General features: G+C 39.5%; 1 protein-coding gene across 3 annotated transcripts in view; it reads right to left on the reverse strand.

Moving 5' to 3' along the window:
• Positions 1–3,122: 3,122 nt before the first annotated feature.
• Positions 3,123–26,834, reverse strand: part of LOC143040297 (protein argonaute-3-like) — a 52,561-nt gene continuing 28,849 nt past the window's right edge. For all 3 annotated transcript variants that reach the window (XM_076211156.1, XM_076211168.1, XM_076211177.1), the window contains exons 8-17: positions 26,357–26,584; positions 24,291–24,476; positions 23,326–23,501; positions 17,307–17,485; positions 16,419–16,585; positions 15,131–15,315; positions 14,223–14,423; positions 13,455–13,572; positions 11,129–11,301; positions 3,123–3,988 (exon numbers count right to left, since the gene is read on the reverse strand). In XM_076211156.1, coding sequence (XP_076067271.1) covers positions 3,832–3,988; positions 11,129–11,301; positions 13,455–13,572; positions 14,223–14,423; positions 15,131–15,315; positions 16,419–16,585; positions 17,307–17,485; positions 23,326–23,501; positions 24,291–24,476; positions 26,357–26,584 — 1,770 coding nt within the window. In that variant the 3' untranslated portion in view covers positions 3,123–3,831. The remainder of the gene's footprint in view (positions 3,989–11,128; positions 11,302–13,454; positions 13,573–14,222; positions 14,424–15,130; positions 15,316–16,418; positions 16,586–17,306; positions 17,486–23,325; positions 23,502–24,290; positions 24,477–26,356; positions 26,585–26,834) is intronic.

Here is a 26,834-nt window from a genome sequence, read left to right on the forward strand (position 1 = left end):
CACAGCATTAGGTTTTCTGAAAAGTCTCTTTTTTTTGTGTGTGTATTATTACTTTTTGTAGGAGTCAACTAATGCACTCTGGTCCCTGGGATCAGGGTCACCTGCATAAGAGCTGGTGGCAGTGGTGTGCTGTGGCTGTTTGACCCCAATTCTTGGGGTTGGGGGGTGGTCCCATGATGAAGATGATAACATTTACAACTCATTATGAAAGACTGTATTGTATACAATCATGCATGCCAACAACACAACATACACATTATATGGAATTAGTGGAAAACCCTGTTCTAGTTGTGGTGTTCCTCAGGGAGATGGGACTGCTCGCTCAGATAATCTAGGAAATGACAACAACAACAACAACAACCAATATGCTCTTTCTTCCATCTACAAGAAGGTTTTGCAATTCTATCTTCCCTCTGATGACTTTCTACTTGTCTGTTCATTGGACAATCTTTTGTAAAGGAAATCTCAAGACATTTCCCTTCCACTGACAATTGGTTTTGAATAGGTGTACTCCTATCATTTATTTATTTATCAATCTATTTATGTATCTAATTTTCATTCCAGAGTGGACCCCTAAGGTATTTTACTTTAGTACTGTAATTGCTTCAACTATTTTGCCATACTTGAAATATGTAGATAAAAGAAATAAGCAACACTTCATCCTTGAAGAGGTAATCAAAGACCAAATATAGATCAATATTAAAAACATCATAATTATGTCACATAACTGAGACAGAAAAAAAAAAATATATATATATATATATATAATATATATATATATATAAAATGAAAAAGACAAAAAATGAGCCTGTAGTGTACAAAACACTTTATGGAAAGACAGAGTTTTTGTGTATTAATTCTTTAAAATCCCTGGATACTTCACCAGTTTAAATGAAACCAGGAATGGTTCTCAACAATCATGAAAACATAGAAACCCTACAAACTGTACAAAACAAAGTCTTAAGACTAACAGGACATACCAAATCCATCCCAAGAGAATATCTACACACTAGAACCAAGATCTTCCCAAAGGACAGCACATGAAAATGACATGCACACAATTCCATGTAAGGGCACTGTCTCTCACATCCATCCCATTATACAACTAACCCTACCACCTGAAAAAAACAGCCCTACACAACAAGCACATACAAAAATCCATAAACACTTGGCTCATTAAATAAGCACTCAAAGACCAACTACCAAACTACCCCAGACTGCCCTACAGAGAAATCACATGGCAAGCAAGAACCACATTAGCATATATGCATGTGGGCCACCATCCAGCTTTGGAAACCAATATCAGGTGCCTGCATGTGGTGGTCCTGCAAGATGGACCGTCAAAACCCATCAACTTCCTCACCTTCATCAGCCTCCAGACCAGGCCCAAGATCTCTCCCAATCAACTTGAGTTTTATTTCTTACATTTTTTCACATGGAAAGCTAACAATCAGTGATAGCTCTCCTCTACCTATAAATTTGAGCAGGTAACACAGAAACAGTTCCACACTGATACAACACAAAAAAACAGTTCAAAGTTTCTTCCCAGAGAGATCTGTGGGAAGTTCCAAGGACTCTTGCCAGCCATTGTGGGGCTGTGGGTTTTCCACTTCATGAAACTCGGAGCAATGATGGATTGTTTGGTTCTCCTTTTAAATAGCACCAACACAGAATAGGCCCCCAGATATAAATCCCATAGAGAAAACCCTCCCTTTCTTGATAAGAATCATATTGGGATGCCAGTGCTCAGATCATTGAGCATTAACAGTACAACACAGAATAGGGCTGGCCACAGATTCAAACTGCCAAAAATGCAACCATCACACAGGAGAGACCGAACACTTCATACTACAATGCCCCACACTAACACTTCCCCGACGACAACACAATATCTCTAGTGAGTTAGGGTCCTACCCAAAGGATGATATCAGTGTCCTGGAGGCTGCAGGTCTTCTGCATGAGATTGACTGGTTGAGAAATAAGGGGCTCAACCTGCCAATATAATACATATACCAAAGGCTTTTCCCCCTTACAAGGGAGGTAGCCAGAACACAGAGGCATATCAAACCACTCCCACCCATTTCATCCCCAACATATTCCACTCCTACCCACTCTCTTATCTTGGCACCTCCTGGATGACAGGTCATTCCTGCATCTTGTCCACTGCCCTGGGTCAGAAACAGTGTCGCAAGACACAGCACATCCACAGCAAAGCCCCTTCATTAAATCGGCAACCTCCCCTCATCCAGAAAAGGAGAAGAGAGGGAGAAATCCCTTCGGGCTGCATAAATTTATTTCTCACCCACTCCCCCTCATGCATCACAGCATCATCCATACACAACCATTCTCCATTCACCCTTATCTTCTGTCCTCTCCAGTCCTTCCTCAAAGAGACATTCCCCTCTTTCCCAATGCCCCTTTTACCCCATTCATCCATCTCATCCTAGGTCAACCCCTCATATTCACTCCTACCACATCTGCCTTCCACACCTCTTTTACTATTCTTTCTTCACTCATTCTTTCTACGTGTCCAAAGTCCAAACCATCCCAATAATCTTTCATCAACCCTATCTCCCAAATCCCTTTCCTCCCCGGTTCTCCTTATTTCTCACTCTATCCAGCCTAGTAACCCCTATCATATTTCTCAGGCACCTCATCTCGAACACCTCTCTTATGTTTCATGTTTCTGCCCCATACAGTGCTGTCGGCACAATCACTCCTTCATACAATCTCCTCTTAGCATCCATTCCCAAATGTCTTTCTCATTACACTTTTTAATTCCCCAAGGCATTTTACATATTGAAACTACAAAGACAGTACAAACCGTTTTGTTGATCATGTCAATAGGGAATGGAATAATAATAAGTAGATGAAGAAGGGAAAAAATTGACTGAGGTAGTTGGATGTATAGTTCATAGTTGCAAAATTCATTTGGCTAAATATGTAATAATTATTTTTTCATCAAGCACTGATATGGACAACTTTATTGTTGTAACTCAAGGAAGAAATAAATGGGTAAAATTTAGCCAGAAGGAAATTTGTTGGAAGCTTTCATGCTAATTTAAGATGGTCATTCATACTGTTAAGACATCTAATTCTAGAGGGAAATTAAATTAAAAGAAAAAAAATTACATGATTTATTTCATTGTTACTGGGGTTAACATGACAAAAAGAGAAATCAGTACATAAATACATATACATATTCTGAGATTTATCTTTACACAAGGAAAGGTAGGAAGCTATGCTACTTCTCTACATTTATTGCAACACAAAAACAAACCATTCCTTGCACTTTTACTACCTAATACCATACAGATTCGACCCAAAATTATACAGAAAACAGGGTAAGTGCTTTGTGCAGTTATAAAAGTTAAATGTCCTTCTAATCTTAAAACTATGCATGCATTTCCCTGTGATGTGCAACATCACATTAATGCATACAACAGATATCTGTTAACTCAATAGCTTCAAAAATGTAATCCATATGTAGATTTTGTTGTAGCCTACACCACAGAACTTCATAAATCTGGAGAACCCTTATGCTAAATATTACTTTTAATGACTGTAACCCTGTAAGGGCAAAGGCAATCTATGCTAAAATTGTTTGGCATGACCACAACAAAGGCTATAAGATTTGTCACTCCAATGAAGAGGATGTAGATGGAACGAAGAAACTACAAGGTTCTACATGACTGTAAAAAATATAGATGAAAATATAATTTCATTTTTCAAGAGAAATAAGTTAATAAAACCTTATCTGGCCTTTCCATTACTATAGCTACTACAATACTACATGTAAATCTTTTTTAAGTAGATTAAGAACATTTGACATCAAAGAAAATACATCTTCCGCTGTGTTTCAGAATCTTGAGGTGTTTGGATTGCCTGGTCCACACTCTTATCTGAAGGAAGATTTGATGCCCTCCCATCACCTCCATCACGATCATATTCATAGCTACGAGTAAGATCATCCAGGTGCACTTTTGCTCTGCCAAAAAAACATTCTTGTGTAATAATCTTATCTGCTTCAGATCAATGAAAATAATGTTTATCTTTAAGTTCAAAACAGAGCAATTATGATTAATAGAGATCTTGAAGAAAGTGTGCATACCATACTTCCCATATCATTACATGCATTATCTTTAAAAATTGCACTAAAAAAACTTTGTGTTTTAGGACTAAAAGGTTGGATTATAGAGGAGTTTCCCAAACTTCAAACACCAACCATGAAATAATAAATATAATCTAAGCTTTTAATTACCATGAACATTAGTGAGAGAGAGAGAAATTACATACATACATACATATACCAAGGCTTTTTCCCCCTTACAAGAGAGGTAGCCAAAAAGGAAAAGGCATAAAATCATTCCCACCCATTCCATCCCTGAATACACTCCACACCCCTCCACCCTCCCTCTTATCTTAGCACCTCCTGGATGATGAGTCATCCCTGCACCTTGTCCACTGCCCTGGGTCAGAAGCAGTGTCGCCAGACACAGCACATCCACAGCAAGGCCGCTTCATTAAATCGGCGACCCCCCCTCTCTGTCCCCCCATGCATAAAACGAGAAGACGGGCTGCGTAAAATTTTGCTCACACATACTACCTCACCCCCTACCTCATTCCACCTTATGTATCACAACATCATCCATATACAACCATTCTCCATTCACCCCTGTCTTCTGTCCTCTCCCGTCCTTCCCCAACAGACATTCCCCTCTTCCCCAAAGCCCCCTTCACCCCATCCATCACCTCATCCTAGGATGTCCCTTCATGTTCACTCCCTCCACATCTGCCTTCCATACCTCTTTTACTAGTCTTTCTTCACTCATTTTTTCCATGTGTCCAAACCCTCCTGATACTCTTTCATCAACCCCTATCTCCCAACTCCCTTTCCACCCCCGTTCTTCTCACCTCCTCATTTCTCACTCTATCTAGCCTTGTAACCCCCATCATACTTCTCAGACACCTCATCTCAAACACATTCAAACTCCTTCTCTCTTCCTGTCTTATGTTCCATGTTTCTGGCCCATACAGTGCTGTTGGCACAATCACTCCTTCATACAGTCTCCTCTTAGCATCCATTCCCAAATGTCTATTCCTCATTACACTCTTCAATCCACCAAGGCATTTACTCGCTTCTCTCAATCTACATTCTACCTCCACCTTCACTCCACCTTTTCCTGCCACATTTGCACCCAAGTATCTAAAACTATCCACTTCCTCCAGTCGCTCTCCCTTAATGCTCACTTCCAGTCTACTGCCACTTTCACCCCTTGTACATCTCATCACCTTACTTTTACCCACATTTATCTTTAGCTTTCTTCTATCACATACTCTCCCAAACTCTGTCACCAACTTCCTCAATCCCTCCTCCGATCCTGCCACAAGCGCAGTGTCGTCAGCAAACAACAGCTGGCTCACCTCCCACTTTTCTCCATTTTCTTTAACCATCTCCAATCCCTGACCCACTACCCTTCCATTTACCTCTCGCACTACCCCATCCATGTATAAGTTGAACAGCCAGGGCGACATAACGCATCCTTGACGAAGTCCCACCTTTACCTCAAACCACTCACTCTCTCCATTTCTAATCCTGACACAAGCTCTACTACTCTCATAACAACTCTTGACAGCTCCTAGAAGCTTTCCTCCTATCCCATATATCTGCAGTACCTCCCACAGTGCCTTTCTGTCTACCCTATCATAAGCCTTTTCCAGATCCATAAAAGCCCAAAAAACATCCTTCCCCTTTCCTATAGCTTTCTCACATATCTGTCTTACCACAAAGATCTGATCTACACAACCTCTACCCGTCCTAAATCCACACTGTTCCTCACCAATTACTCCCTCTGTTCCTCTCCTAATCCTCTCAATTAAGATCCTCCCATAAACCTTCCCTACTACACTTAACAAGCTAATCCCTCTGAAACTACTACATTCACACTTGTCCCCTTTTCCCTTGTAAAGTGGAACTATACAGGCACTCCTCCAGTCCTCCGGTACTCCACCCTCTCTCCAGCATACATTAAATAACCTTACCAGCCAGTCCACCATCACTGTACCTCCTTTCTTCAGACATTCTGCATGGCATCCATCCAGACCAGGTGCCTTACCTGCTTTCATCATCTTAACAACTGCCTTCACTTCATCCTTCCATATTTCTCCTCCATTTTCCTCACTCATCACTCTTATTTTCTTAGCATTTCCCACTGCAACTATCTTTCCCTCTCTATCCTCCTTCACATTTAGCAACTCCCTAAAATACTCTGCCCATCTTCCCCTTACTGCCTTCTCTTCCATTATCATCTATCCATCTGCACCTTTTACCTTTTCTTCTCTACTTGATTCGCCTCCTCTTCCTCTCTTAATTTCTTTCCAAAACATCTTTTTATTACTTTCAAAATTTTCTGTCATACTCTTACCCCACTTCACATCTGCTCTCCTCTTTGCCACCTTTACCTTTTGCTTTACTTCTCTTTTCTTTTCTTTGTACCTCTCATATGACTCCCTAGTCCTATTGTGTAACCAATCTGTGAAAGCTTGCTTCTTCTCTTCTACAACCTTCTTTGTTTCCTCATCCCACCATTCACTACCCTTCCTTCTATTTCCTCCTGTCCTTCTTGTCCCACACACCATCCTTGCACACTTTGTGACTCCCTCCTTGAACCATCCCCATTCCTCCTCCACATCTAGCTCTACTCTATCCTTCACTCCCTCCCACTCCTCCTTCAGCTTCTTCTTGTACTCCTTCTCCTTTTCATTTAAAGAGTTCACTCTAAGCACCTCCCTACCTTTTGTCCCTTTCCTCTTTCTCCATCTATCCTCCACTCCCAACTTACCTTCCACCAAAAAATGATCTGATATTCCCCCACCCTCTCCCCTTAGCACATGTACATCCTTAACTCTTCCTATCATAGTCCTATTTACCACTGCATAATCCATCAACACTCTATCTACCACCCTTCCATCCACCACCCTCTCCCATGTGTACTTATGCTTGACTTTCTTCCGAAACACTGTATTTGCTATAATCAACTCTTTTTAGACACATTTCCACCATCAACTCTCCACTACGATTCTTTCCTGGAACTCCACATTTCCCAACCACTCCATCAATTGAACCATTTCCTACCCTAGCATTAAGGTCTCCCAGTACTATTACATTGACATTTCTCCCGAAATCCTCTATGTACTCATTTAAATCTATCCAAAAGGCCTCCCTTTCTTCTACACTCTTCTCACTGCCAGGCTCATATGCACTTACAAAGACCCACATCTCCTTTCCCAGTTTCACCTTCATCCACATTATCCTTGAGGAAACCTCCTTCCACTCCACTACACGTTTACCTATCTCTTCACTTACTAGAATAGCCACCCCTTCCCTCCCTCGCCCTCTCTTCACTCCTGATAACCTCCCACTTACACTCCCAAACTTACACTCACCCTTCCCTTTCAACTAGTTTCACTCAAAGCCAACACATCCATCTTTCTTCTCACAAACATACTACCTATCTCTTCCCTTTTACTCTCATCTGTACCACATCCACGCACATTAAAAGACCCAAACTTTAGGGTGCTGTTCCGAAAACTCCCAGACCCTCTTATGCCTTTACTTTTCCGTTTAGGAATGTCCCCTGTGGGGCTACAAGAAGGATGCCTAGTCCCACTCCCCGTCCCTTTCTTCTCGCCTCTTACGATCCAAGTGGAAATGCTTGGTGGCAGTATTCTTTTCCCCCACCACAGGGAATTCCCCCACAGCAGAAAATGAATACTCATAGAAATGGTACAGGACAGCAGCAAGGGGTTGGGAGACAGCATAATGGAGGGACAGTCATAGTACAAAAGTGTCATCATTTCTCTATGAAGAGTTTTCCTCTATCATAGACAAAATGATGTGTGGCTCTGGTCCATAGGGGCGCCCCATATAGACCCTAAAGTATCAACTGCATGCTACTTTGCCACAATAACAAGCAGCCAATACCCCAGATGGGGAAAGAGAAATTACCAACCAAATATATTCAACAACCTACCACCAGTACTACACAACACATAGCGACTCAGATTACTGAACAAGCTTTTCAGGAAAGATAACCAATACCCCCAGTCCTCAGCCCCATTGAAAAATCCTTCCCAAGAGAAGCAAGATCCACTCTGGCAAGCAGGACTGCATCCAGGATTAAAACAGTATCAACATAGAATATGCCTGCCCACAGAATCAAACTGTCACAGATGCAACCAGAGAAGAGGACACTGAATACCCCATCCTACCCTGATCCACCCTAACAATTCCTAGATAACAACATAGTATCTCTTCACCGGGCGATCTTTTGGCCCGCTTGTTGGGAGCTGTTGATCTCCTGCAACAAAACTGGGGCAATGGATTGAATGATTATATATAATGGGAAGAGAACTATGCTCGTAGTGACCCTCTATTGTATCCTTCAGCATCCAGTTTGATCTTAAATTCTTGTATCGTTTTTGCACTCTGTTTTCTAATTCAGTTTGTTCCAGATATCTATCACTCTGTTTGGGAAGTTATTCCTTTTTAAGTTTATTTTCATGTCCTTTTATTTTTCTTTTATCCCACTTTAGTAAATAATCTTTTGCACACCTTCCCAATCTTTGTCACTAACTTCCTTAATTCCTTCTCTGATCTCATTACAAGCACAGTGTCATCAACAAACAACAACTGGCTGATCTCCCATTTTTTTTACCATCTCCAACCCCCAGCCCATTACCCTTACATTTACCACTAGCACAACCCCATTCATGTATAAATTGAACAGCCAAGGTGACATAACATCCTTGGTGAAGTCACCTTTATCTCAAACCACTCACTCTCTCCATTTCTAATTCAAACACAGGCTCTACTACTCTCGTACAAATTCTTGACTGCTCTTAACTGCTTTCCTCCAATCCCATGTCTGCAATACCTCCCACATTGCCTTCCTGTCTACCCTGATACAAGCATTTTCCAAATCCATAAAGGCCCAAAAAATATCCTTACCCTTTTCTAAAGCTTTCTCACATATCTGCCTACCACAAAAATCTGATTCATGCAACCCTTACCTGTTCTAAACGCACACTGTTCCTCACCAATTACTCCCTCTGTTCCTCTCCTAATCTTCTCAATCAAGACCCTCCCAACTACACTCAACAAACTGATCCCTCTGAAACTAATACACTCACACTTGTCCCTTTTTCCCTTGTAAAGTGGAACTACAGACACTCCTCCAGTCCTCCTGCATTTTACCTTCTTTTAGACAAACATTAAACAAACTCACCAGCCAGTCCACAATCACTGTAACTTCCATTTTTAGACACTCTGCATGACATCCATCCAATCCAGGTGTCTTCCCTACTCTCATAATTTTGATAACTGCTTTCACCTCATCTTTCCTTATTTCTTCTCATTTTCCTCATTCATCACTGTCATTTCCTTAGTGCTTCCCACTGCAACTACCTTTCCTTTCCTATCCTCCTTCGCATTTAGCAACTCCTTAAAATATTCTACCCATTTTTGTCTTACTGCCGTCTCTTCCATTATCATCTCTCTATCTGCACCTTTTACCTTTTCTTCTCTACTTGATTTGGCTCCCCTTCTTCTCTTAATTTCCTTCCAAAACATCTTTTTACTACTTTAAAAAAATTGTCATACTCTTACCGCATTTCACATCTGCTCTCCTTTATCTTATGCTTTACTTCTCTTTTCTTTGTACCTCTAATATGATTCTCTCATCCTATTTTGAAACCAATCTGTGAATGTTTGTTTCTTCTCTTCTACAACCTTCTTTACTTCATCATCCCACCATTCCCTACCCTTCCTTCTATTTCCTCTTGTCCTCCTTGTTTGACACACCATCTTTGCTCACCTTGTGGCTCTCTCCTTGAAACATCCCCATTCCTCCTCATCTCCTTGTTCTACTCTATCCTCCACTCCCTTCCACTCTTCTCTCAGCTTCTTCTTATACTCCTTCTTTTTTTTTCTTATTTAAACAGTTTACTCTTAGCATCTCTCTACCTTCGGTCCTTTTCCTCTTTCTCCATCTCTCCTCCACTCTCAACTTACCTTCCACCAAAAAAATATCTGATAGTACCAAGGTATGGTAAATGTATTTCTCTAGTTATTTAATCCTCAATAAAGAGATAAATAAACAAAAGAGTAAATAAAATAAAAAAGCTAGTTTTAGGGAGAGTATGACCACTTGTAATGTCTTATTAGAGGAAACACTGAAATCATTTGAGGTTTGACTGCATAATTATATGAAGTCAATACTTTAGAAATTTTAGAGAAACCCCTACGGATCAGAATCACATAGCATTTGATATCAAAGACAAATTTCCATTCATAGTAGAATGTTGATCTACTTTTCACTTTTGCTGTCCTCTTCTTTCTGTTGCCTCCTCGGATCTATGATTTACAACTCCACAGTCTCCATCGCTTTATTTTCCTATGCTTCAACTGGGATAAAGATGCCAACACTGTGATCCCATGTGTGTTGCAGATCAACTCCTTGTAAATGATAATATACTATAGGTTTTTATTATGCCTAATGTCAAATAATTTCGTTCAGCCATGGTATCTCCATTCCAACCCCTTTCTGTATCATTCTAACATCACTAACTCCCCCTATTAGGAAGTTAGGACAGTGCCCCTCACAGAGGACTTTGTAGCATGGAATTTAATGAACCATCCCCTTTGTTCAACTTTGTCAGTGGCACGGTTCGAACCACCATCCCGCAAGTAATGACACTCTAACCCACTCGGCCACTGGGCTTCCTTTCTGCATCACATATTTCCCAATGAACCCTTCCTCTTCAAAAGAGGAGGTGGTTGAATCTCAGTACACATGTACATCATACACAAATAAATTCACAACATATTTCAAAGATTTTGTTCAATTTAAAACAAAACAATTATGTTCAACTTAGGAATCCATGGGTAGTTAAAAACTATGCCATCTCAATTAGCTCTAAACATACCATAGCATATTTTCAATATTTTGTTCAACTCAAAGCAACCCCTGTGACTGAATGTGTCAAGTATTCTATACATCATTAGCATTTTTTTGTAAAGTGAGATCTAGGGTTGTAGAAAATGACAGAAAACTACCAAAAGACTTACCTGAAGGCAGCCAAATGAGCATAGTAGGCAGGTGCTGGGATGGAGACGGATCTTGGACAACGTGAGTACACATGACATAGAGCATAGGTGAGACGCTCCAGTTCGTCTGCTGTCAGGTCTGAGTCATCCCAGAGTACATGGTAATGCGAGGGCTTGCTTGTGCCTTGGATACCCTGATAGAAAAATTGGTCAAGTAACATACCCATACCTGTTTACATTTTACATTGTCATTATCTACTTCCTCTGCTGGCCCCTGCTGTGAAGTTCTGTACCTTGCTGCTTTGTCTTTGACAACTTCATAATTGTATATTTTTGCCTAGGTGAACGGAAATATCTACTTCTGCATACTCATACTATTAAGTCCATATTCATAAGTATTTCCCAATACCACCATTATTCCAACATTGTGTATCTTCATGCAAAAGACCTTGTTTTGTTTCTTATTTTTCATGAGTACCAACCTCACTGGGGACAGTGTGGCAGGCTGAGCCTCTGTTATCAACCCTTTCGATGTCCAGGAGCAATACGTGCGCACACATGCATATGGAGCCAGAAGCACTCAAATGTCTTTCCATCTTCCAACCAATTCTCCAAAGACCATCTATTGTCACAGATCCTCCCAAGGGACATTCTATTTTCCCTAAAAGACTAGAGGACCGACTTTTCCACCCAATGCCCCGAACTGAACAATAGGCTTTGCAACATCTTGGGTCAGACACCTGAAACATCTGCTTGATCAAAAGAAACTGCCAGTATGTAGCTGAGACTCCCGGACACCTGCACCTCGTGCCACTCATTGTCATCCAACTGAACCTTTTTTTATATGTATATATGGCAACCCTTGTAAATATCTAATCTAGCAATTCCCCCAACCCCGAGTCTCCCTTGGAGGTTGCAATGTATATGTAGACCAGGGAGCAGTCTGGAACATTAAAGACAACTCCCAGACTTTAATTCACTTATGTAGAAGTAAACAACTCTACAGCATTAACCTCACTGGGGTCAGTGAATGGTAGCTGAGCTGAGCATCTGTCGCAAGATGATTGAAGGGAATATTCAATCCTTTAGATGTCTAGTGTGCACACATAAGCATTAGCTAAAGAAGGTATTATCCAACATCTCCAGAGAACTCCCACAGGACCACCTATTGTGTTTGACCTCACAGTGGTCATTTGGGCTGAGTGTGTTTGACCTTACTGTGGACAATTAGGCTGAGTATCTGGAGACCTGTGTCTGAAATTGCCAACTGCCAAATGTCATCATACAACCAATATATTTTTAACCTCTTCCATACCGTGCAGCCTTCGTAGGCGGCATGAGGAGCAAGTGGATACGCGAGGCTGCCATATCGGCGTCTTGATTATATTTATTGTAGTTGTCCCTGCATAACTGACATACTCTCTAAACTGGCTTCATCACATTTTCTATGGTTATCAAAATTCACGGGTGAAAGAGAGAACAATCGATATAAGCGGTGACTATTTTTTATGGTGTGAGTATTATGACGCAACATCGTACATCTGGCAGCTAATGCTGCCCGCGAGATTTTGGCCCAGAGTGAAGTGGTTAATGTGTTCCTATTGCTTGTAAATAAATCACCCATGCATAAATACAGTGTCCATACTCAGTTCACATATTGTACATTGCAGAAGTAGAATAGACATAGATAATAGAGAATAAATTGTATATAGCTCCTTGTTTTGGCAACAGCCACCATGTATGTTAATATCACCATTGGCAATTGCTAGTTTTCCTCAGGGAATATTTCAAGATGCAGATCAGTCTAGACCAGTGGTTCCTAACCTGTGGGGAATTCCCCACTGGTGGGGAATGGCGGAGTTGCCAAGTGGGGAATGACCGGTCGGACAGAAGAACCACTGTCTTTTTTTTTTAATTGATGTGTTTTTGTTTCTTTTTGTTTGTTTCTGGTGTTAGAAATGTCAACACTGCATGGGTTAAAATCGAATTTGTCAAAGACCGATGCTGTGGTGGGAAATGGAGAGTTGGCTCACTAAAAAGTGGGGAATTGGAGAAAAAACTTTAAGAACCCCTGGTCTAGACTGAGAGAATAAAGCCTACAAACACAAATTCGTTTGTCTAAATGCCTACAAACTCATGTAGATCACAAACACAAATCTATATTTATATGTCAATCTAGTCCTTGATTAAGCTATAAGATAACATAGTTTCAGTAATATTCAATCCAATACAAGTACAGTAACTTATCTATCATTTCATCAGAGATAAATTTTTCATATCTGCTCCTGAATCAAAGCAATAATTCATAATAGCATTTCATAAAAGTGGAACTAATCAGTGAACTCACCATATGTGAACACAAGTAGAAATCTCTTTCATAAGGATGTGTAATATCGGTGTCAACAACAGTCCCAGGGGGTACATTCTTGCATTTCCCAACTCCCTCTTGTGGACTGCAGAAAAACCTTGGGAGAAGAAAGAAAGACTGGGTAAGTTGAACTTGGGGTCCTGTACATCAGGGGAAGGGGGTGGAGAGTGGTTTCCAGATATATTCTTAGATAGAAAAGGAGTACATACCAAGGTAAAAGCAAGGTGTAATTTTTTACTTGGTTTAAGCAGGAAGGAGTGAGAGGGATGATTGTAATGGAAGGGAATGGGGATGAGGAGGTATGTTCCATGCTTAGTCATCTCATTCTGAGAGTAATGATATACAAATGGGGGGTGGGGGGTCCAGAGACAATTCTGATTAACTATTTTAAGCTTATTCATGACTGCCATAAGTGAAAGGTCTATCTATATGCCAACAGCTTCCCTCTTAGAAGGGAAGTGGCCAAGTCACTGTGAAATATATTTCAAGGGCTTTTTCCCCCTAATATGGGAGGTAGCCACATCAAAAGGCATGCACCCATTCCCACCCATTTCATTCCCATTGTGAAATATAGTTACTCAAAAAAAAAAAATATATATATATATATATATATATATATATTTATATATATATAAATAAAATCCCATGAATGAAAATTATACAAAACATTTGATAAAAAATTATCTATCATCAGACACTGAACTTTCGATATTTCTGGTTGTTTGCACATTGAGAACTATGTATTACCTAGTGTGGTGCCTCTTCTGCACAACAATAAAAGTCATGGCTGGTTTGAAGGAACTGTGTAGTTCTTCACAAGCTTTTCGCATTGCTAGCAGTTCAGAGGCAAGTACCTCTGTAAACTGTGACTCACTTACACCATCTCTGTACATGATGATGCGCTCTGGAATGAAATCCGTTCTTCTTCTGAATGTTGTGAGTAGCGACCTATGGAAGGGAAAGAAGGAAAGGAAAAATAGAAAAAAAAAAAAATAATAATACATGAATAATAATTTTCAAATGGTACATTTACTGGTAATGATGTAAAATATTCTACCCACATCTTCCAGGTTGTACATGGCAAGTCAGGAAACTAGAATTAATCTGGTCAACACAGGCTCTTCAGTCATTTACAAGGAAATCATTCTAAACTTTCCCATTAGCTAAAGTATATCGACTGCGCACATTACAAATTCTTCTTATACTGAGTTTTCTTAGAACCAAATCTAATATTACTCCATATGTTCTATGCTGTCCTGAAGGCTGTTTGAAAGACTAACCATACTCAATATTGAACAGAGATACAAAACTGATAATTAAGAAAAGGGGGAGAGGGAAAGGGAGGGAGGGAGGGAGGGAGAGAGAGAGAGAGAAAGAGGGAGAGAGAGAGAGAGAGAAAGAGGGAGAGAGAGGGAGAGATAGGGAGGGAGGGAGAGAGAGAGAGGGCTATTGGTGTTGATAGATAACTTCCTAATTGTGATATACAGGAAAGGAGCTATAATCATGGGACAGCACATGAGGGAAGAAACATGCCTGTATGCTCCCTAGTAATAATGATGATACATTTCAATTAATATGGTCTTGGATGTGGGAAGGAAGTAAAATTTAACAGCTGACTAAACTACTGCTATAAAAAGGTTACAGAGTAAACTTACTTGGTCATATTTTTGAGGTCCTCAATCACCTCTTTCCTACTTCTCTGGTGTCGTACCTCTACAGCATACTGTGTAGCATGCTTATTAGTGGATGCAACGACTGCAGCAAGTGAGGGAGTGTCAACATCTCCAGCAGGGGCATGGTTCACATCTGCACCCATTATCATGACTGGCTTTTCCAAGAGCTGTGCAAGCAAAATCACAGTCGCTAAGTTCTAAGTACATCCACAATTTATATTTCCTTGTTTTCATTTCTATCCTTTAGGGTACCCTTAGTGGAAATCTTACTACAACAGCCAACAGTGCTCCTTAGAGGATTTATGGGATAGTGACTGCCCGGGTTTCATGCGGTCAATATTTCAAATACATTGCCGTCAATATTTCAAAGACAGTGATATCCCTACAGATTAGAGTAACTCATCTTTTTAAGACTGGAGACTAATCAGCAGTCAAAAATAGAATGGTAATAGGTGTAGGATGGGTAAGGGGTGAGTATATGCTTTGATATTGGGTACACATACATACACATATACATATTTAGTATTTTAATTTTTTCATTTTTTCCATTGGCCCTATTGTCAAAGAATTTTTGAAGGAAATATGAAATGAGTATATGAGAGATGGAGAAAGAGGAAAAGGACAAAAAGTCGGGTGGTGCTTAGAGTAAACTGCTTAAATGAGAAAGAAAAGGAGTACAAGAAGAAGCTGAGAGAAGAGTGGGAAGGAGGAAGGAATGGGGATGTTTCAAGGATGAAGTCACAAGGTTTGCAAAGATGGTGTGTTGAAAAACGAGGACAGGAGGAAATAGAAGGAAGGGTAGTGAGTGGTGAGATGATGAAGCAAAGAAGATTGTGGAAGAGATGAAACAAGCATTCAAAGATTGGTTAAAAAACAGGACGAGAGAATCATATGAGAGGTACAAAGAAAAGAGTAGTAAAGCATAAGATAAAAAAAAAAAGACAAAAATGAGAGATGTGAAATGAGGAGGAGTATGACAGAAAATTTTGAAAGTAATAAAAAGAAGTTTTGGAAAGAAAATAAGAGAGGATGGGGAAGCAAATTAAGTAGAGAGAAAAAAGCAAAATGTGCAGATGGAGAGATGGTGGTAAGAGGAAGATGGGCAGAGTATTTTAGGGGATAGGGAGGGAATGGTAATTACAATGGTTGGCACTATAAAATGACTGATGAATGAGGCAAATGGAGTAGAAATGAGAAAATAAAAATAAATAAAAATAGGAAATGAGCACAATATGACTGCTCACAAGTAACTTTATTCCATTTTCCTTACCAGTGTTTCAGACCTGCGGCTTATGATGTTGTTTGTTCCACCAAGCTTTGCATTAATCTTAAGCAAAATGTTTACAATTGTTGTGGGCTGACACTTGGAGACATTTATGGCTTGGACACATTGCGTGAGGAGACCTAGTTCAATGTCTCCTGCCTTTTTTACAAGACCTGAAAATTACAATGGAATACATTGGATGTGTGAACCAAAAGGAAACCAATAGATCCATGACTAGGTTATCAAAAAAATATAGAAAAGAATAAGTAAATATGAATAAATAAAAATAGCAATAACAGGGATAGAGGAAGACGATTTATCATTTCATCTGTAGTAAAGAGCATTTCTATCCTTGGAAATGTTGCACCAAAGAGTTGAAGTCACTGAGGTGGGAAACAGGAGTTCAAGTTGAAGCAAGACAGCAGAAAGGAGAGATAGAAGTTGAAAAGCAATGAACATTATTTTTTAAGAGGTGATTAGTCTTCAAACACAAAAGGATGCCTTTTACTTAGAGGCATTACTCAAATACTAATTGCATAATACAGTTCACACTTTGAGGGTACGATGAAGAGGGAGAAGAAGAGGGAAGAAGGGAGGTGGGAGAATGGAAAAGATGGGAAGAGGGAGGGAGGGAGGGAGGGAGGGAGGGAAAGATGGGAGGGGGAGAGGAAGAAAGAAAGATAGAGATAGAGAGAGGAGCAAAAAAGGGTGTGGAACATAAAGGAAGGAGGAGAATGAAAAAAAGAGGAACTGGAGAAGAAAGTGGAAAAGGTAAGGAAAGGAATATATTGGGGAAAAGAAAAGGACAGAGGAGATGATGAGTAGTAAAGGGTAAGAAGACAGAGAAGAAATGAAAATGTAAGAATGAGATTATAGAAAAAAATAAGAACTCACCATATAACCCTTCTCGTTTGTAGACAATAACAAGCACAATTTGCAAGTCTCGAATTTTATGAGACAGCTTCTCCAAGTCACGTCTTGGGTTGGGAGATCGAGCATTCACTATGTCCTCTGGTAAGGCAATGGACATGCCATGCTCTCTACCCAATCTTGCAAGTGTTTCAACAAATTGCCTGCATGTGAAGAGACAGGAACAAATTTATTAGAGAACTAGATGAAAAATATTCCTTTAGAGACACCAAATTTAATTTATCTTACTAAGGACCAATCAATCAAATCAGCCATCCCAATGTGTACTTATGTTTGACTTTCTTCCTAAACACTGTATCTGCTATCATCAACTCTCTAGACACATCTCCACCCTCCACTACAATTTTTTCCTGGAACCCCACACTTCCTAACCACTCTGTCTATTGGTTCATCTCCTACTCTAGATTAGATCTCCCAATACATTACACTGACATTTCTCCCTAAACCCTAAATGCACTCATTTAAATCTATCCAAAAAACCTCCCTTTCCACCTACATTCTTCTCACTACCAGGCCCATGTGCACTTACAAGAACCCTAATCTCCCTTTCCGGTTTCACCTTTACAACATTAACCATGAAGAAACCTACTTCCACTCCACCACATACTTACCTATCTCTTCACTTACTAGTATAGCCACCCCTTCTCTCCCTCGTCCTCTCTTCACTTCTGACACCCTCCCAACTACACTCCCAAACTCAACCCCACACCTCCCTTTCAACTTATTTTCACTCAATGCCAACATATCCATCTTTTCATGAACATACTGCCTATCTCTTCCCTTTTATTCTCATCTGTTCCACATCCATGCACATTAAAAGACCCAAACCTTAGAGTTCTGGTTGGAAAATTCCTCTCAGACCCTCTCATGCCTTTGCTTTTTTTTAAGAATGTCTTCTTTTGGGCTACAGAAAGTAGGATGTCTAGTCCTATCCCATTTTTGTCACCTTTTATGACTTACGTGGGACCACTCGGTGGCAGCATTCTTTCTCCCCTACCACAGGGTTTGGCAAAAAAGGAAATGAATATTTAGAGAAGTGATGCAAGACAGTAATAAAAGTGGGGAACAGCATAACAGAGGGTCAGTTGCAGTATAATAAAGTAGCATTATTTCTCTCTGAATGGAGATGTGTGGCTCTGGTCCATAGGGGCAACCCATATAGACGCCAACCATGGAACAGACAACACCTTCGTTGCTGGGCCCCAGAGAGGATAAACAACAAAAACGGAAACCTGGTTTGTATTGTATGGGAGGGGAGAAATTGTGGGTGTCCGAAATGACATCTCTGCAGTGTTAGTTAAATGTATTAAGACATAATCAGAAAAAGAAGAAGGAAAAAAAAAAAAAAAAAAAAAAAAGAAGTCTGACTCGAACGACAACTTCGAATCAGAGCCATCTAGTGACACCATGCCGAACCCCGATGTAAACAAATTTTACAATACTCCAGTGACCATGAGGGAATATCAAAACAATGCTTTTTCTGGATTCAGTAAGTATGAAAGGAGTTTAAATCAAATCTTAGAGATGGAGGGAAATGAGCAAAAACAGGATACGGTGAGAGAATGAAAATATGGACTTAAGGAACGAAATCGTTGGACTAATGGATTGTTTAGTGCAAGCAAACATTGAAATTTCCAACCTGAGGAAAACTAACTTGGATCTAAGAAATGAGATTAAGGAAAATTAATGATACTACCAATAGTGAAAACTTAAAAAGAGGTAAACAACAAATTACAAGAAATGACTGAAAAAAATTGAAGAGAACTTAGGTGAATAAAGTATCCGAAAGATTAAGAAATGGAAGGAAAGCACTGAAAATAAAGAAATTGTTTTCAAAGAAATAGTCCAACAACAAATACAGAAAAATGCAAAAGACACAATTATCCAAGTAATTAATGAAAAAGCAAATTGGGTCAGAGACACAGCGGATAGGAAAAAAATGTATTGTGATATATGGACTAAAAGAAAAACATGGTCTGGCGAGGTACATGAGAGAAAAAGAAGAAAAAGAGAGCTATAGCAGTCCTAAAAGAAATTGAAGACGGAGACCAATATGCAGCGAAAGAAGTAGACGATGCTTATAGTATTGGTCACTATTCTAAGGATAGAAATAGACCCCTAATGATAAAACTAAGATCACAAATGGTAGTAGAAGACATATTTGAAAAAGTAACTTGGCAAGGAGTGAAAAGTACAATAAGATATGGATAAAAAGAGAAATGAGTACTGAGGAATTAGAAAAAGAGAACACACTAAGAGATGAAGCAAAGGAGAGTAATCATCATGAGACTGAGGAAATGGTACATCAGAATGGGCAAACCAAAGACAGAAAAAAAAAATGGAGAAAGAAGAAAATTGAAAGTGGCCTATACCAACATCGACGGATTAATTTCAGGACTGAACTTAATGATTACCTGCTAGAAGAAAAACCAGACATAACAGGAATTGTGGAGACTAAACTAAGGGGTGAAATACCATCCATCGATGTTGGACATGGACTATACAATTACTGGATTAAAAACAGACAAGAAACAGGGAGGAGGAATCATGTTCATGGCCAAGAAAAACTTGATGTGACAAAAATTGCGGAGGGCAAAGGCAATGTAGAACTGATCATGATAAAAGTCGAAGACAAGAACATGAAAAGCAGAAAGTTCGTGGTGACTTATGTGCCCCCAAAAACGAATGCTTGGAAAGAGAACGAGCACACAAAAAGTAAATAAGATACTAATGGGCGGGGGTAATCTGGTAATTATGGGGGACTTCAATTGCAAAGAAATTTGTTGGGAGAACAGGACAGTGAGAGAAGAATTGTGGGGTAATGTACTGCTGGACATGACCATGAAATATACAATGACTCAGTGGGTCAATGAAAACACCAGATACAGAAATAATGAGGAGCCGTCGAAACTAGATTTAATATTTACAACAGAACCTGAAATTATGGATAAAATCCAATACAAGACACCAATTGGAAAGAATGACCATATACTCATTGAGACTGAACTAAAGGAAGAAATATACATGGAGAGAAATGAAAAGCATAGGAAAGGAAGATTGATGTACAACAAAATGGACTTTGCAAAACTAAAGAAATTCTTCCAGAATGCAAACAGGGAAAAATTTTACATGGAAGAGACAAAAGTGAAAGAAATGGGATATCTTGATGGATAATTACAATGGGGTGAATAGGCATGTACCAAGACAGAAGCTAGAGAGACTGTACATTAAATGCGGGTTCAACATAAGATGCAGTGAGGTGAATAGGCACGTACCAAGACAGAAGCTAGAGAGACTGTACATTAAATGTGGGTTCAACATAAGATGCAGTGAGGCAAAAGATAGAAGGGACAGAGCTTGGAAAAGATGGAGAAAAGATTAAAAAAAAAAAAAAAAAACTGGAAAATGGAAAGTTTATATAAATTATAGAAATGAGTATGTTAAAGTGAGAAGAGAGGAAAAAAGGAACCATGAAAAGAATATTATAGATAAATGCAAAGAGCAACCCAAGCTATTCTATCGATACATGAATGGTAAACTTAAAAATAAACAGGAAATGGTGAAACTACGCCAAGGGAATATAGAATACACAGAAAAATTAGAAATGGCTGAAGTCATGAATAATCACTTCAAATCTGTCTTCACTAGAGAGAAAGTACAATATTGGGACTAAGGAAATGAAAGGCAATCTCCCCCATGAGCGAGATAACAATAACACAAAAAGAAATAATGGAACATCTATCAAACCTTGACGTCAGGAAATCACATGGCCCGGATGGAATTGCAAATTGGATTCTAAAAGAATGCAAAGAAGAACTAACGGACAAAATACATAACATAATAAGTTGCTCACTTACAGAAGGAAAAATACCAAAAGACTGGAAAAATGCTAACATTGTACCAATATATAAGGGAGGAAACGAGGAGGAACCAACTAACTACAGGCCAGTCTCACTAACAAGCACTATAGCCAAAATTTGTGAGAAAATCATCAAGAATAGATGGGTGAAACACCTGGAAGACAATACAATAAACCCAAGACAATTTGGGTTCAGACAAGGAAGATCAGGTATCACAAACTATGTTTCTACTCAAGATTAATAGACATTGTGCAAGAAAGGAATGATTGGACTTACTGTGCCTTCCTGGACTTACAAAAAGCTTTTGACAAAGTACCACACAAAAAATTATTAAAAAAAAACTGGATCATATAGGAAGGATAATACAAGGGAACCTACTAAAATGGATGGAGAACTTCCTGATTGGTAGAAAGATGAGAGTAGTGCTCAGAGAAAAATATTCAGGTTGGCAAAAGGTGATCAGTGGAGTACAATACAATACAGTGGAAGACAATACAATAAACCCAAGACAATTTGGGTTCAGACAAGGAAGATCAGGTATCACAAACTATGTTTCTACTCAAGATTAATAGACATTGTGCAAGAAAGGAATGATTGGACTTACTGTGCCTTCCTGGACTTACAAAAAGCTTTTGACAAAGTACCACGCAAAAAATTATTTAAAAAAAACTGGAACATATAGGAAGGATAATACAAGGGAACCTACTAAAATGGATGGAGAACTTCCTGATTGGTAGAAAGATGAGAGTAGTGCTCAGAGAAAAATATTCAGGTTGGCAAGAGGTGATCAGTGGAGTACTGCAAGGATCTGTATTGGCTCCAATAATGTTTGCAATTTATGTGAATGACATGAATGATTATGTGAAATGTTACATGAACTTCTTTGCAGATGACGCCAAACTGTTAAGGAAAGTAAAAACTGAAAAGGATTGCTAATCACTGCAGGAAGACCTGAATAAGGTATGGAACTGGAGCAAGATATGGGAAGTGGACTTCAATATTAACAAGTGTAGCATAATGGAGTTTGGAAAAAGCAAAAATATAATATCAGGACAATATAAAATTGGAGCCAAGGAGGTAAAGAAGGAGAAATTCGAAAAAGATTTGGGAATAATTATCTCAAACAACTTATCCTATGACAAGCAGATAAACAAAATTGTCGAAGAATCCTATAACTTGCTAAGATCAATAAAAGTGGCATTTACATATTTGGATGAAGAAATTATTAAAAAAATATTGGTCACACTGATAAGGCCTAGACTAGAATATGTGGCGACATTGTGGTCACCCAGTACCAAAAAGAATATAAAGAAAATAGAAAGAATCCAGAGAGCAGCCACAAAAATGGCACCTGCACTTGCAAACTTGTCATATGAGGAGAGATTGGCTAAACTGGAGTTACCGACTCTGGAGCAAAGAAGAGAGAGAGGTGACCTACTAATTATCTACAGAATCATGAAGGGCACAGAAATACTCGATAGAGAGGACTTGTTAAACTGGGATAAGAGAAGCACACAAGGACATGGAAAGAAAATAAAAAACATAGCTATAGAGGAGATCTGAAGAAAAAAAAATTCCACATAGAGTGGTAGACACTTGGAACAAGCTGGACAATGAAATAGTGTACGCAAAAACCATTCATGAGTTTAAGAGCAAACTAGATAATGTGAGATTCAAAGGCGGGACACCATGAGCGTAGCTCCCCTTCCCACAAAATACAACTAGGTAAATACAGACCCTAAAGTATCAGCTGTATGCTACCGAGCAGTTTTTCACCCCACAATATTATGCAGCCAATAGTTAATCACTACAACATCAATAGTAACAACACATGCGATATGTTCATATGTTGATAGAAGGGCAGCTCATTTCTCTCAATGTTAGGGGTACTTTATCTTTTGTAATATCTCTCCACTACTGACAGCCTACTTACAACACTCCCAAACTGTACTTCATCTTTTGATGAATGCTAACACAACCACACAACCATCTGAAACAAACTACCAACTTCCTCCGTTTTACTCTTACTTATTCTAGGAAAAAAAAAAAAGTTAAATTTCCATCCAAGAATACAGAAGCACAACTGTTTTACACTCTATAATGTTTGCAAATAAGGAACTCACTTGATTTGACCCACATGCGTCCGATTATCATAGTTGAGAACAGCCCAAGTGTGCAAAGTTGCAGGTGTCATGAACTCTTTATCTCGCAGATCCCAGACCCCCGACTTTGGAAAGAAGTCTTTCTCCTTCATTTTCAAGTTGATTGGAGGGAGAACTCGTCCCATGATGTTCAAAGGCTACAGAATCAGAAAAGAAAATACTAATTAGAGCCATGCAGTCTTCCCCTTTCATTATTTTACCCTTATACTTCTCAAACATGTTCAGGTTCCTTTCCACCTTCCTTGAATTCAAAGTCTCTGCTCCAGTGTTGCGAGTAGTCACTAGCTTCTTCTTGTTTTCATTACCAGACCCATTTCTCAAAACACTTTTCTTTCCCCCGACACTGAATCACCTCTTTTACTCTATTATTCACCTCCACCTTAACTCCTCCAGATACCAGTTTGTGACCACAAATATTTGAAACTCTATTTCCTTCAGCATCTCATTCTTCAAACTCATACCCAAACCATCCCCACCACTCCTTGTACATCTTATTTTTGCCCACATCATAAAGAAAACACAATCAACCACCCCTCCTATCTCAGCACCTCAAATAAATCTGAGGCCAAGTTTGAGCAATACAGAGATGAGACCCCACGAGTTTAGCTCTTTTTCCTGCACACTACTATCTACCTATATCAAGGGCATCTTCCCCTTATTAGAAAGGTAGCTAGCCACCTGCACCTATTCAACTCTCATCCATCACCCATTTGTTTCCCTCTCCTCTTAGCTCCTTGTGGAGCACATTACAATTAGATAAATACAGGCATATGTCCTCATATACTGCACAACAATGGCAGAATAAATACATAATACCCTACTGATACTACTGAAACTCCTTCCATCTTCCACTTTCAGTCTGTATGGGATGGCTCCCAACATGAGTTATATCAAGATAGATATGCTACTATGAAAATTTCTATTACCTCTTTGCTGACGTCAGCATTCATGATCTTGACTAATGGGTCATTTGAGAAATCATTCTTGTTAGAAATCTGACAGATACGTTCAAATCGCTCTGATGGTTGCACAGCTGTTGAGCGGATAAAGGTAGCCACTTCACGTTCTGTTAACTTCTTCTTCACCTTCTGTCCTTTGGCAATTATACATAGCTGTTGAGACAAACCAAAGCAAATAAATATTATTAAAATTTAATTTTCCTTGAGAGGCAGACCAAGAATGAGGTGGATGGATGGGATGAAGGGGGCTTTGGATGCATGTTAAATGTCATTCAAGCTAGGAAGAGAGAATGCAAAGGAAAGGAAGAAATGGAGGGAGATGATGAGAGGATGAAAGATGATGCAGCACTTCATCTCAAACACATTTAGGCTCTTCTTTTCTGCCTCCTTCATATTCAGTCTCTGGTTCATACAAAAAGCCTTTGGTATATGTATGTATGTACCAGATACCTATTTGTTATGACACTTTTCATTACCTCCAGACATTCACTTCCTTCCCTTACTCTATAATTCATCTCCACTCCCATCCCATCACCTTACTATTACCCACACTTACTTTCAGCTTCCTCTTCTTCCAAATCCTCCCACATTCTGCCACTACATGCTTCAGTCTATCCTTTGACTCAGCTACAAGAACAATGTATCTCCATTCTCATGAATACCAAACCCCTTCCTAGCACCCTCATGTCTACCTCCTTCACTACCCTATAATACATGCTGAGCAACTATAGTAACATTACAAATAACAGTACAGCCCACCTTCACTTCAAACCACTATTTATCTCAATCTCATACCTTCACACAAGCTCTACTATTTAGGTCAAACTTCTGACTGCCCTCAATAGACTTCTATCCCAAACATCCATAATATATCCCATAATGTGTCAACCCCATCATATGCCTTCTCCAATCCTTAAGAGACTGCAAAACATTCTATTTACATACCCTCTTCTCTTTCAAAACCTTCATTACTCATCATTAATTTCTTCCTGTTCCCCTTCTAATCCTTTCAATGAACACCCTCCCATGTATCAACAATACTTCATTGACCAATTTCTCTAAAACTACTACATTCTTGTTAGTCCCCTTTTCCCTTGTATAAAGGAGCACACTTCCTTCCTTGTGGCACACACATAACCTCACTAGCTCTTCATATAATCTTTTTTCTACAGCCCAATCATTCTTCTCTTACTTCACAGTCATTTACCTGACACCTTCCATTGCTATAGTCAAAAGCTTCCTATCCCCTTCTATATACAACAAATCTCTGAAATATTCTACCCATCATCCACATACCACCTTCACTTCCATCAGCATCTTTTTGTACACTGGAACAAAGAAGAGAAAGAGGAGATCTACTGGCCATTTACAGAATTATGAAAGGGATGGAAGTCCTCGACAGAGAAGATTTATTAAAAGTGGGATAAAAGAAAAACAAGAGGACATGAAAAGAAATTCAAAAAGGATAGTTATAGAAGAGATCTGAAAAAGAATAGTTTCCCACGGAGTGGTAGATATCTGGAACAAATTGGGTGAGGCAACAGTGTGTGCAAAAACTATATAAGAATTTAAGAACAAACTTGATGCTGAAAGATACAAAGATGGGTCACTTCGAGCATAGCTCTTCCCGTATAATACAACTAGGTAAATACTTCACCTCCTCTCTACCTGACCTACCTCCCTCTCACCCTTTTCACTTCCTACCAAAATATATTTTCATTCTTTTCAAAATTCTCCTTCAAACACCTACCCCATCTCATATATAAACAGGACAGTCAAAGTCCTAACACTTTTTTTTTTGGGGGGGGGGTTAACATCACACACTCCCCCCTATCAGGAGGCTTGGACGGTGCCCCTCACAGAGGACTTTGTAGCATGGCATTTAATGAACCATGCCCTTGGTTCAACTTCGCCGGTGGCAGGATTTGAACCGCCCTCACTTCGACCTTTGCCGCAAGTAAAGACGCCCTGATATACTTAAATCATATTTGGTAAAACATCTATAAATCATAACACAATAGTCTCTGACATACCTCCATGGGCAAATATGTGGACTTCTTCAGTGGAGCACAGTGCAAGAGGTTAAGATGGGGATACCTAAGCTGCACATTATAGCGCTCCTTAAAATATTCCTGAACAGTGTATTCCTTCTTTTCACCTGTGGTCTCATTCTCCAAGGTAAAAGTTTGCCGAGCTGCACCATTTCGTACAATATCTTCAATACGGTATGTCCTCTTTATAGCTGTGTGAATCGCTCTCACCTGGAGGCAAAGAAGTGTTACAGAGCACTGGAAAGCATAGACTGCATAACATTTATACTTAATACACAGAGAAATAGAGAGAAAGAGGTGAGAGAGGAGAGGTGGGAGAGGGAAAAGGAGAGAGAGAGGGAGAGGGAAGAGTAGAGGATAGAGAGAGAGAGAGATAGATAGAGAGAGATAGAGAGAGAGAGAGAGAGAGAGAGAGAGAGAGAGAGGGGGGGGAGGGAGAGGGAAGGAGGGAGGGAAAGGG

This window comes from Oratosquilla oratoria, chromosome 2, assembly GCF_046742065.1.
Source record: "Oratosquilla oratoria isolate Oo_2021 chromosome 2, ASM4674206v1, whole genome shotgun sequence".
NCBI classification, from domain to species: Eukaryota; Metazoa; Arthropoda; class Malacostraca; order Stomatopoda; family Squillidae; genus Oratosquilla; species Oratosquilla oratoria.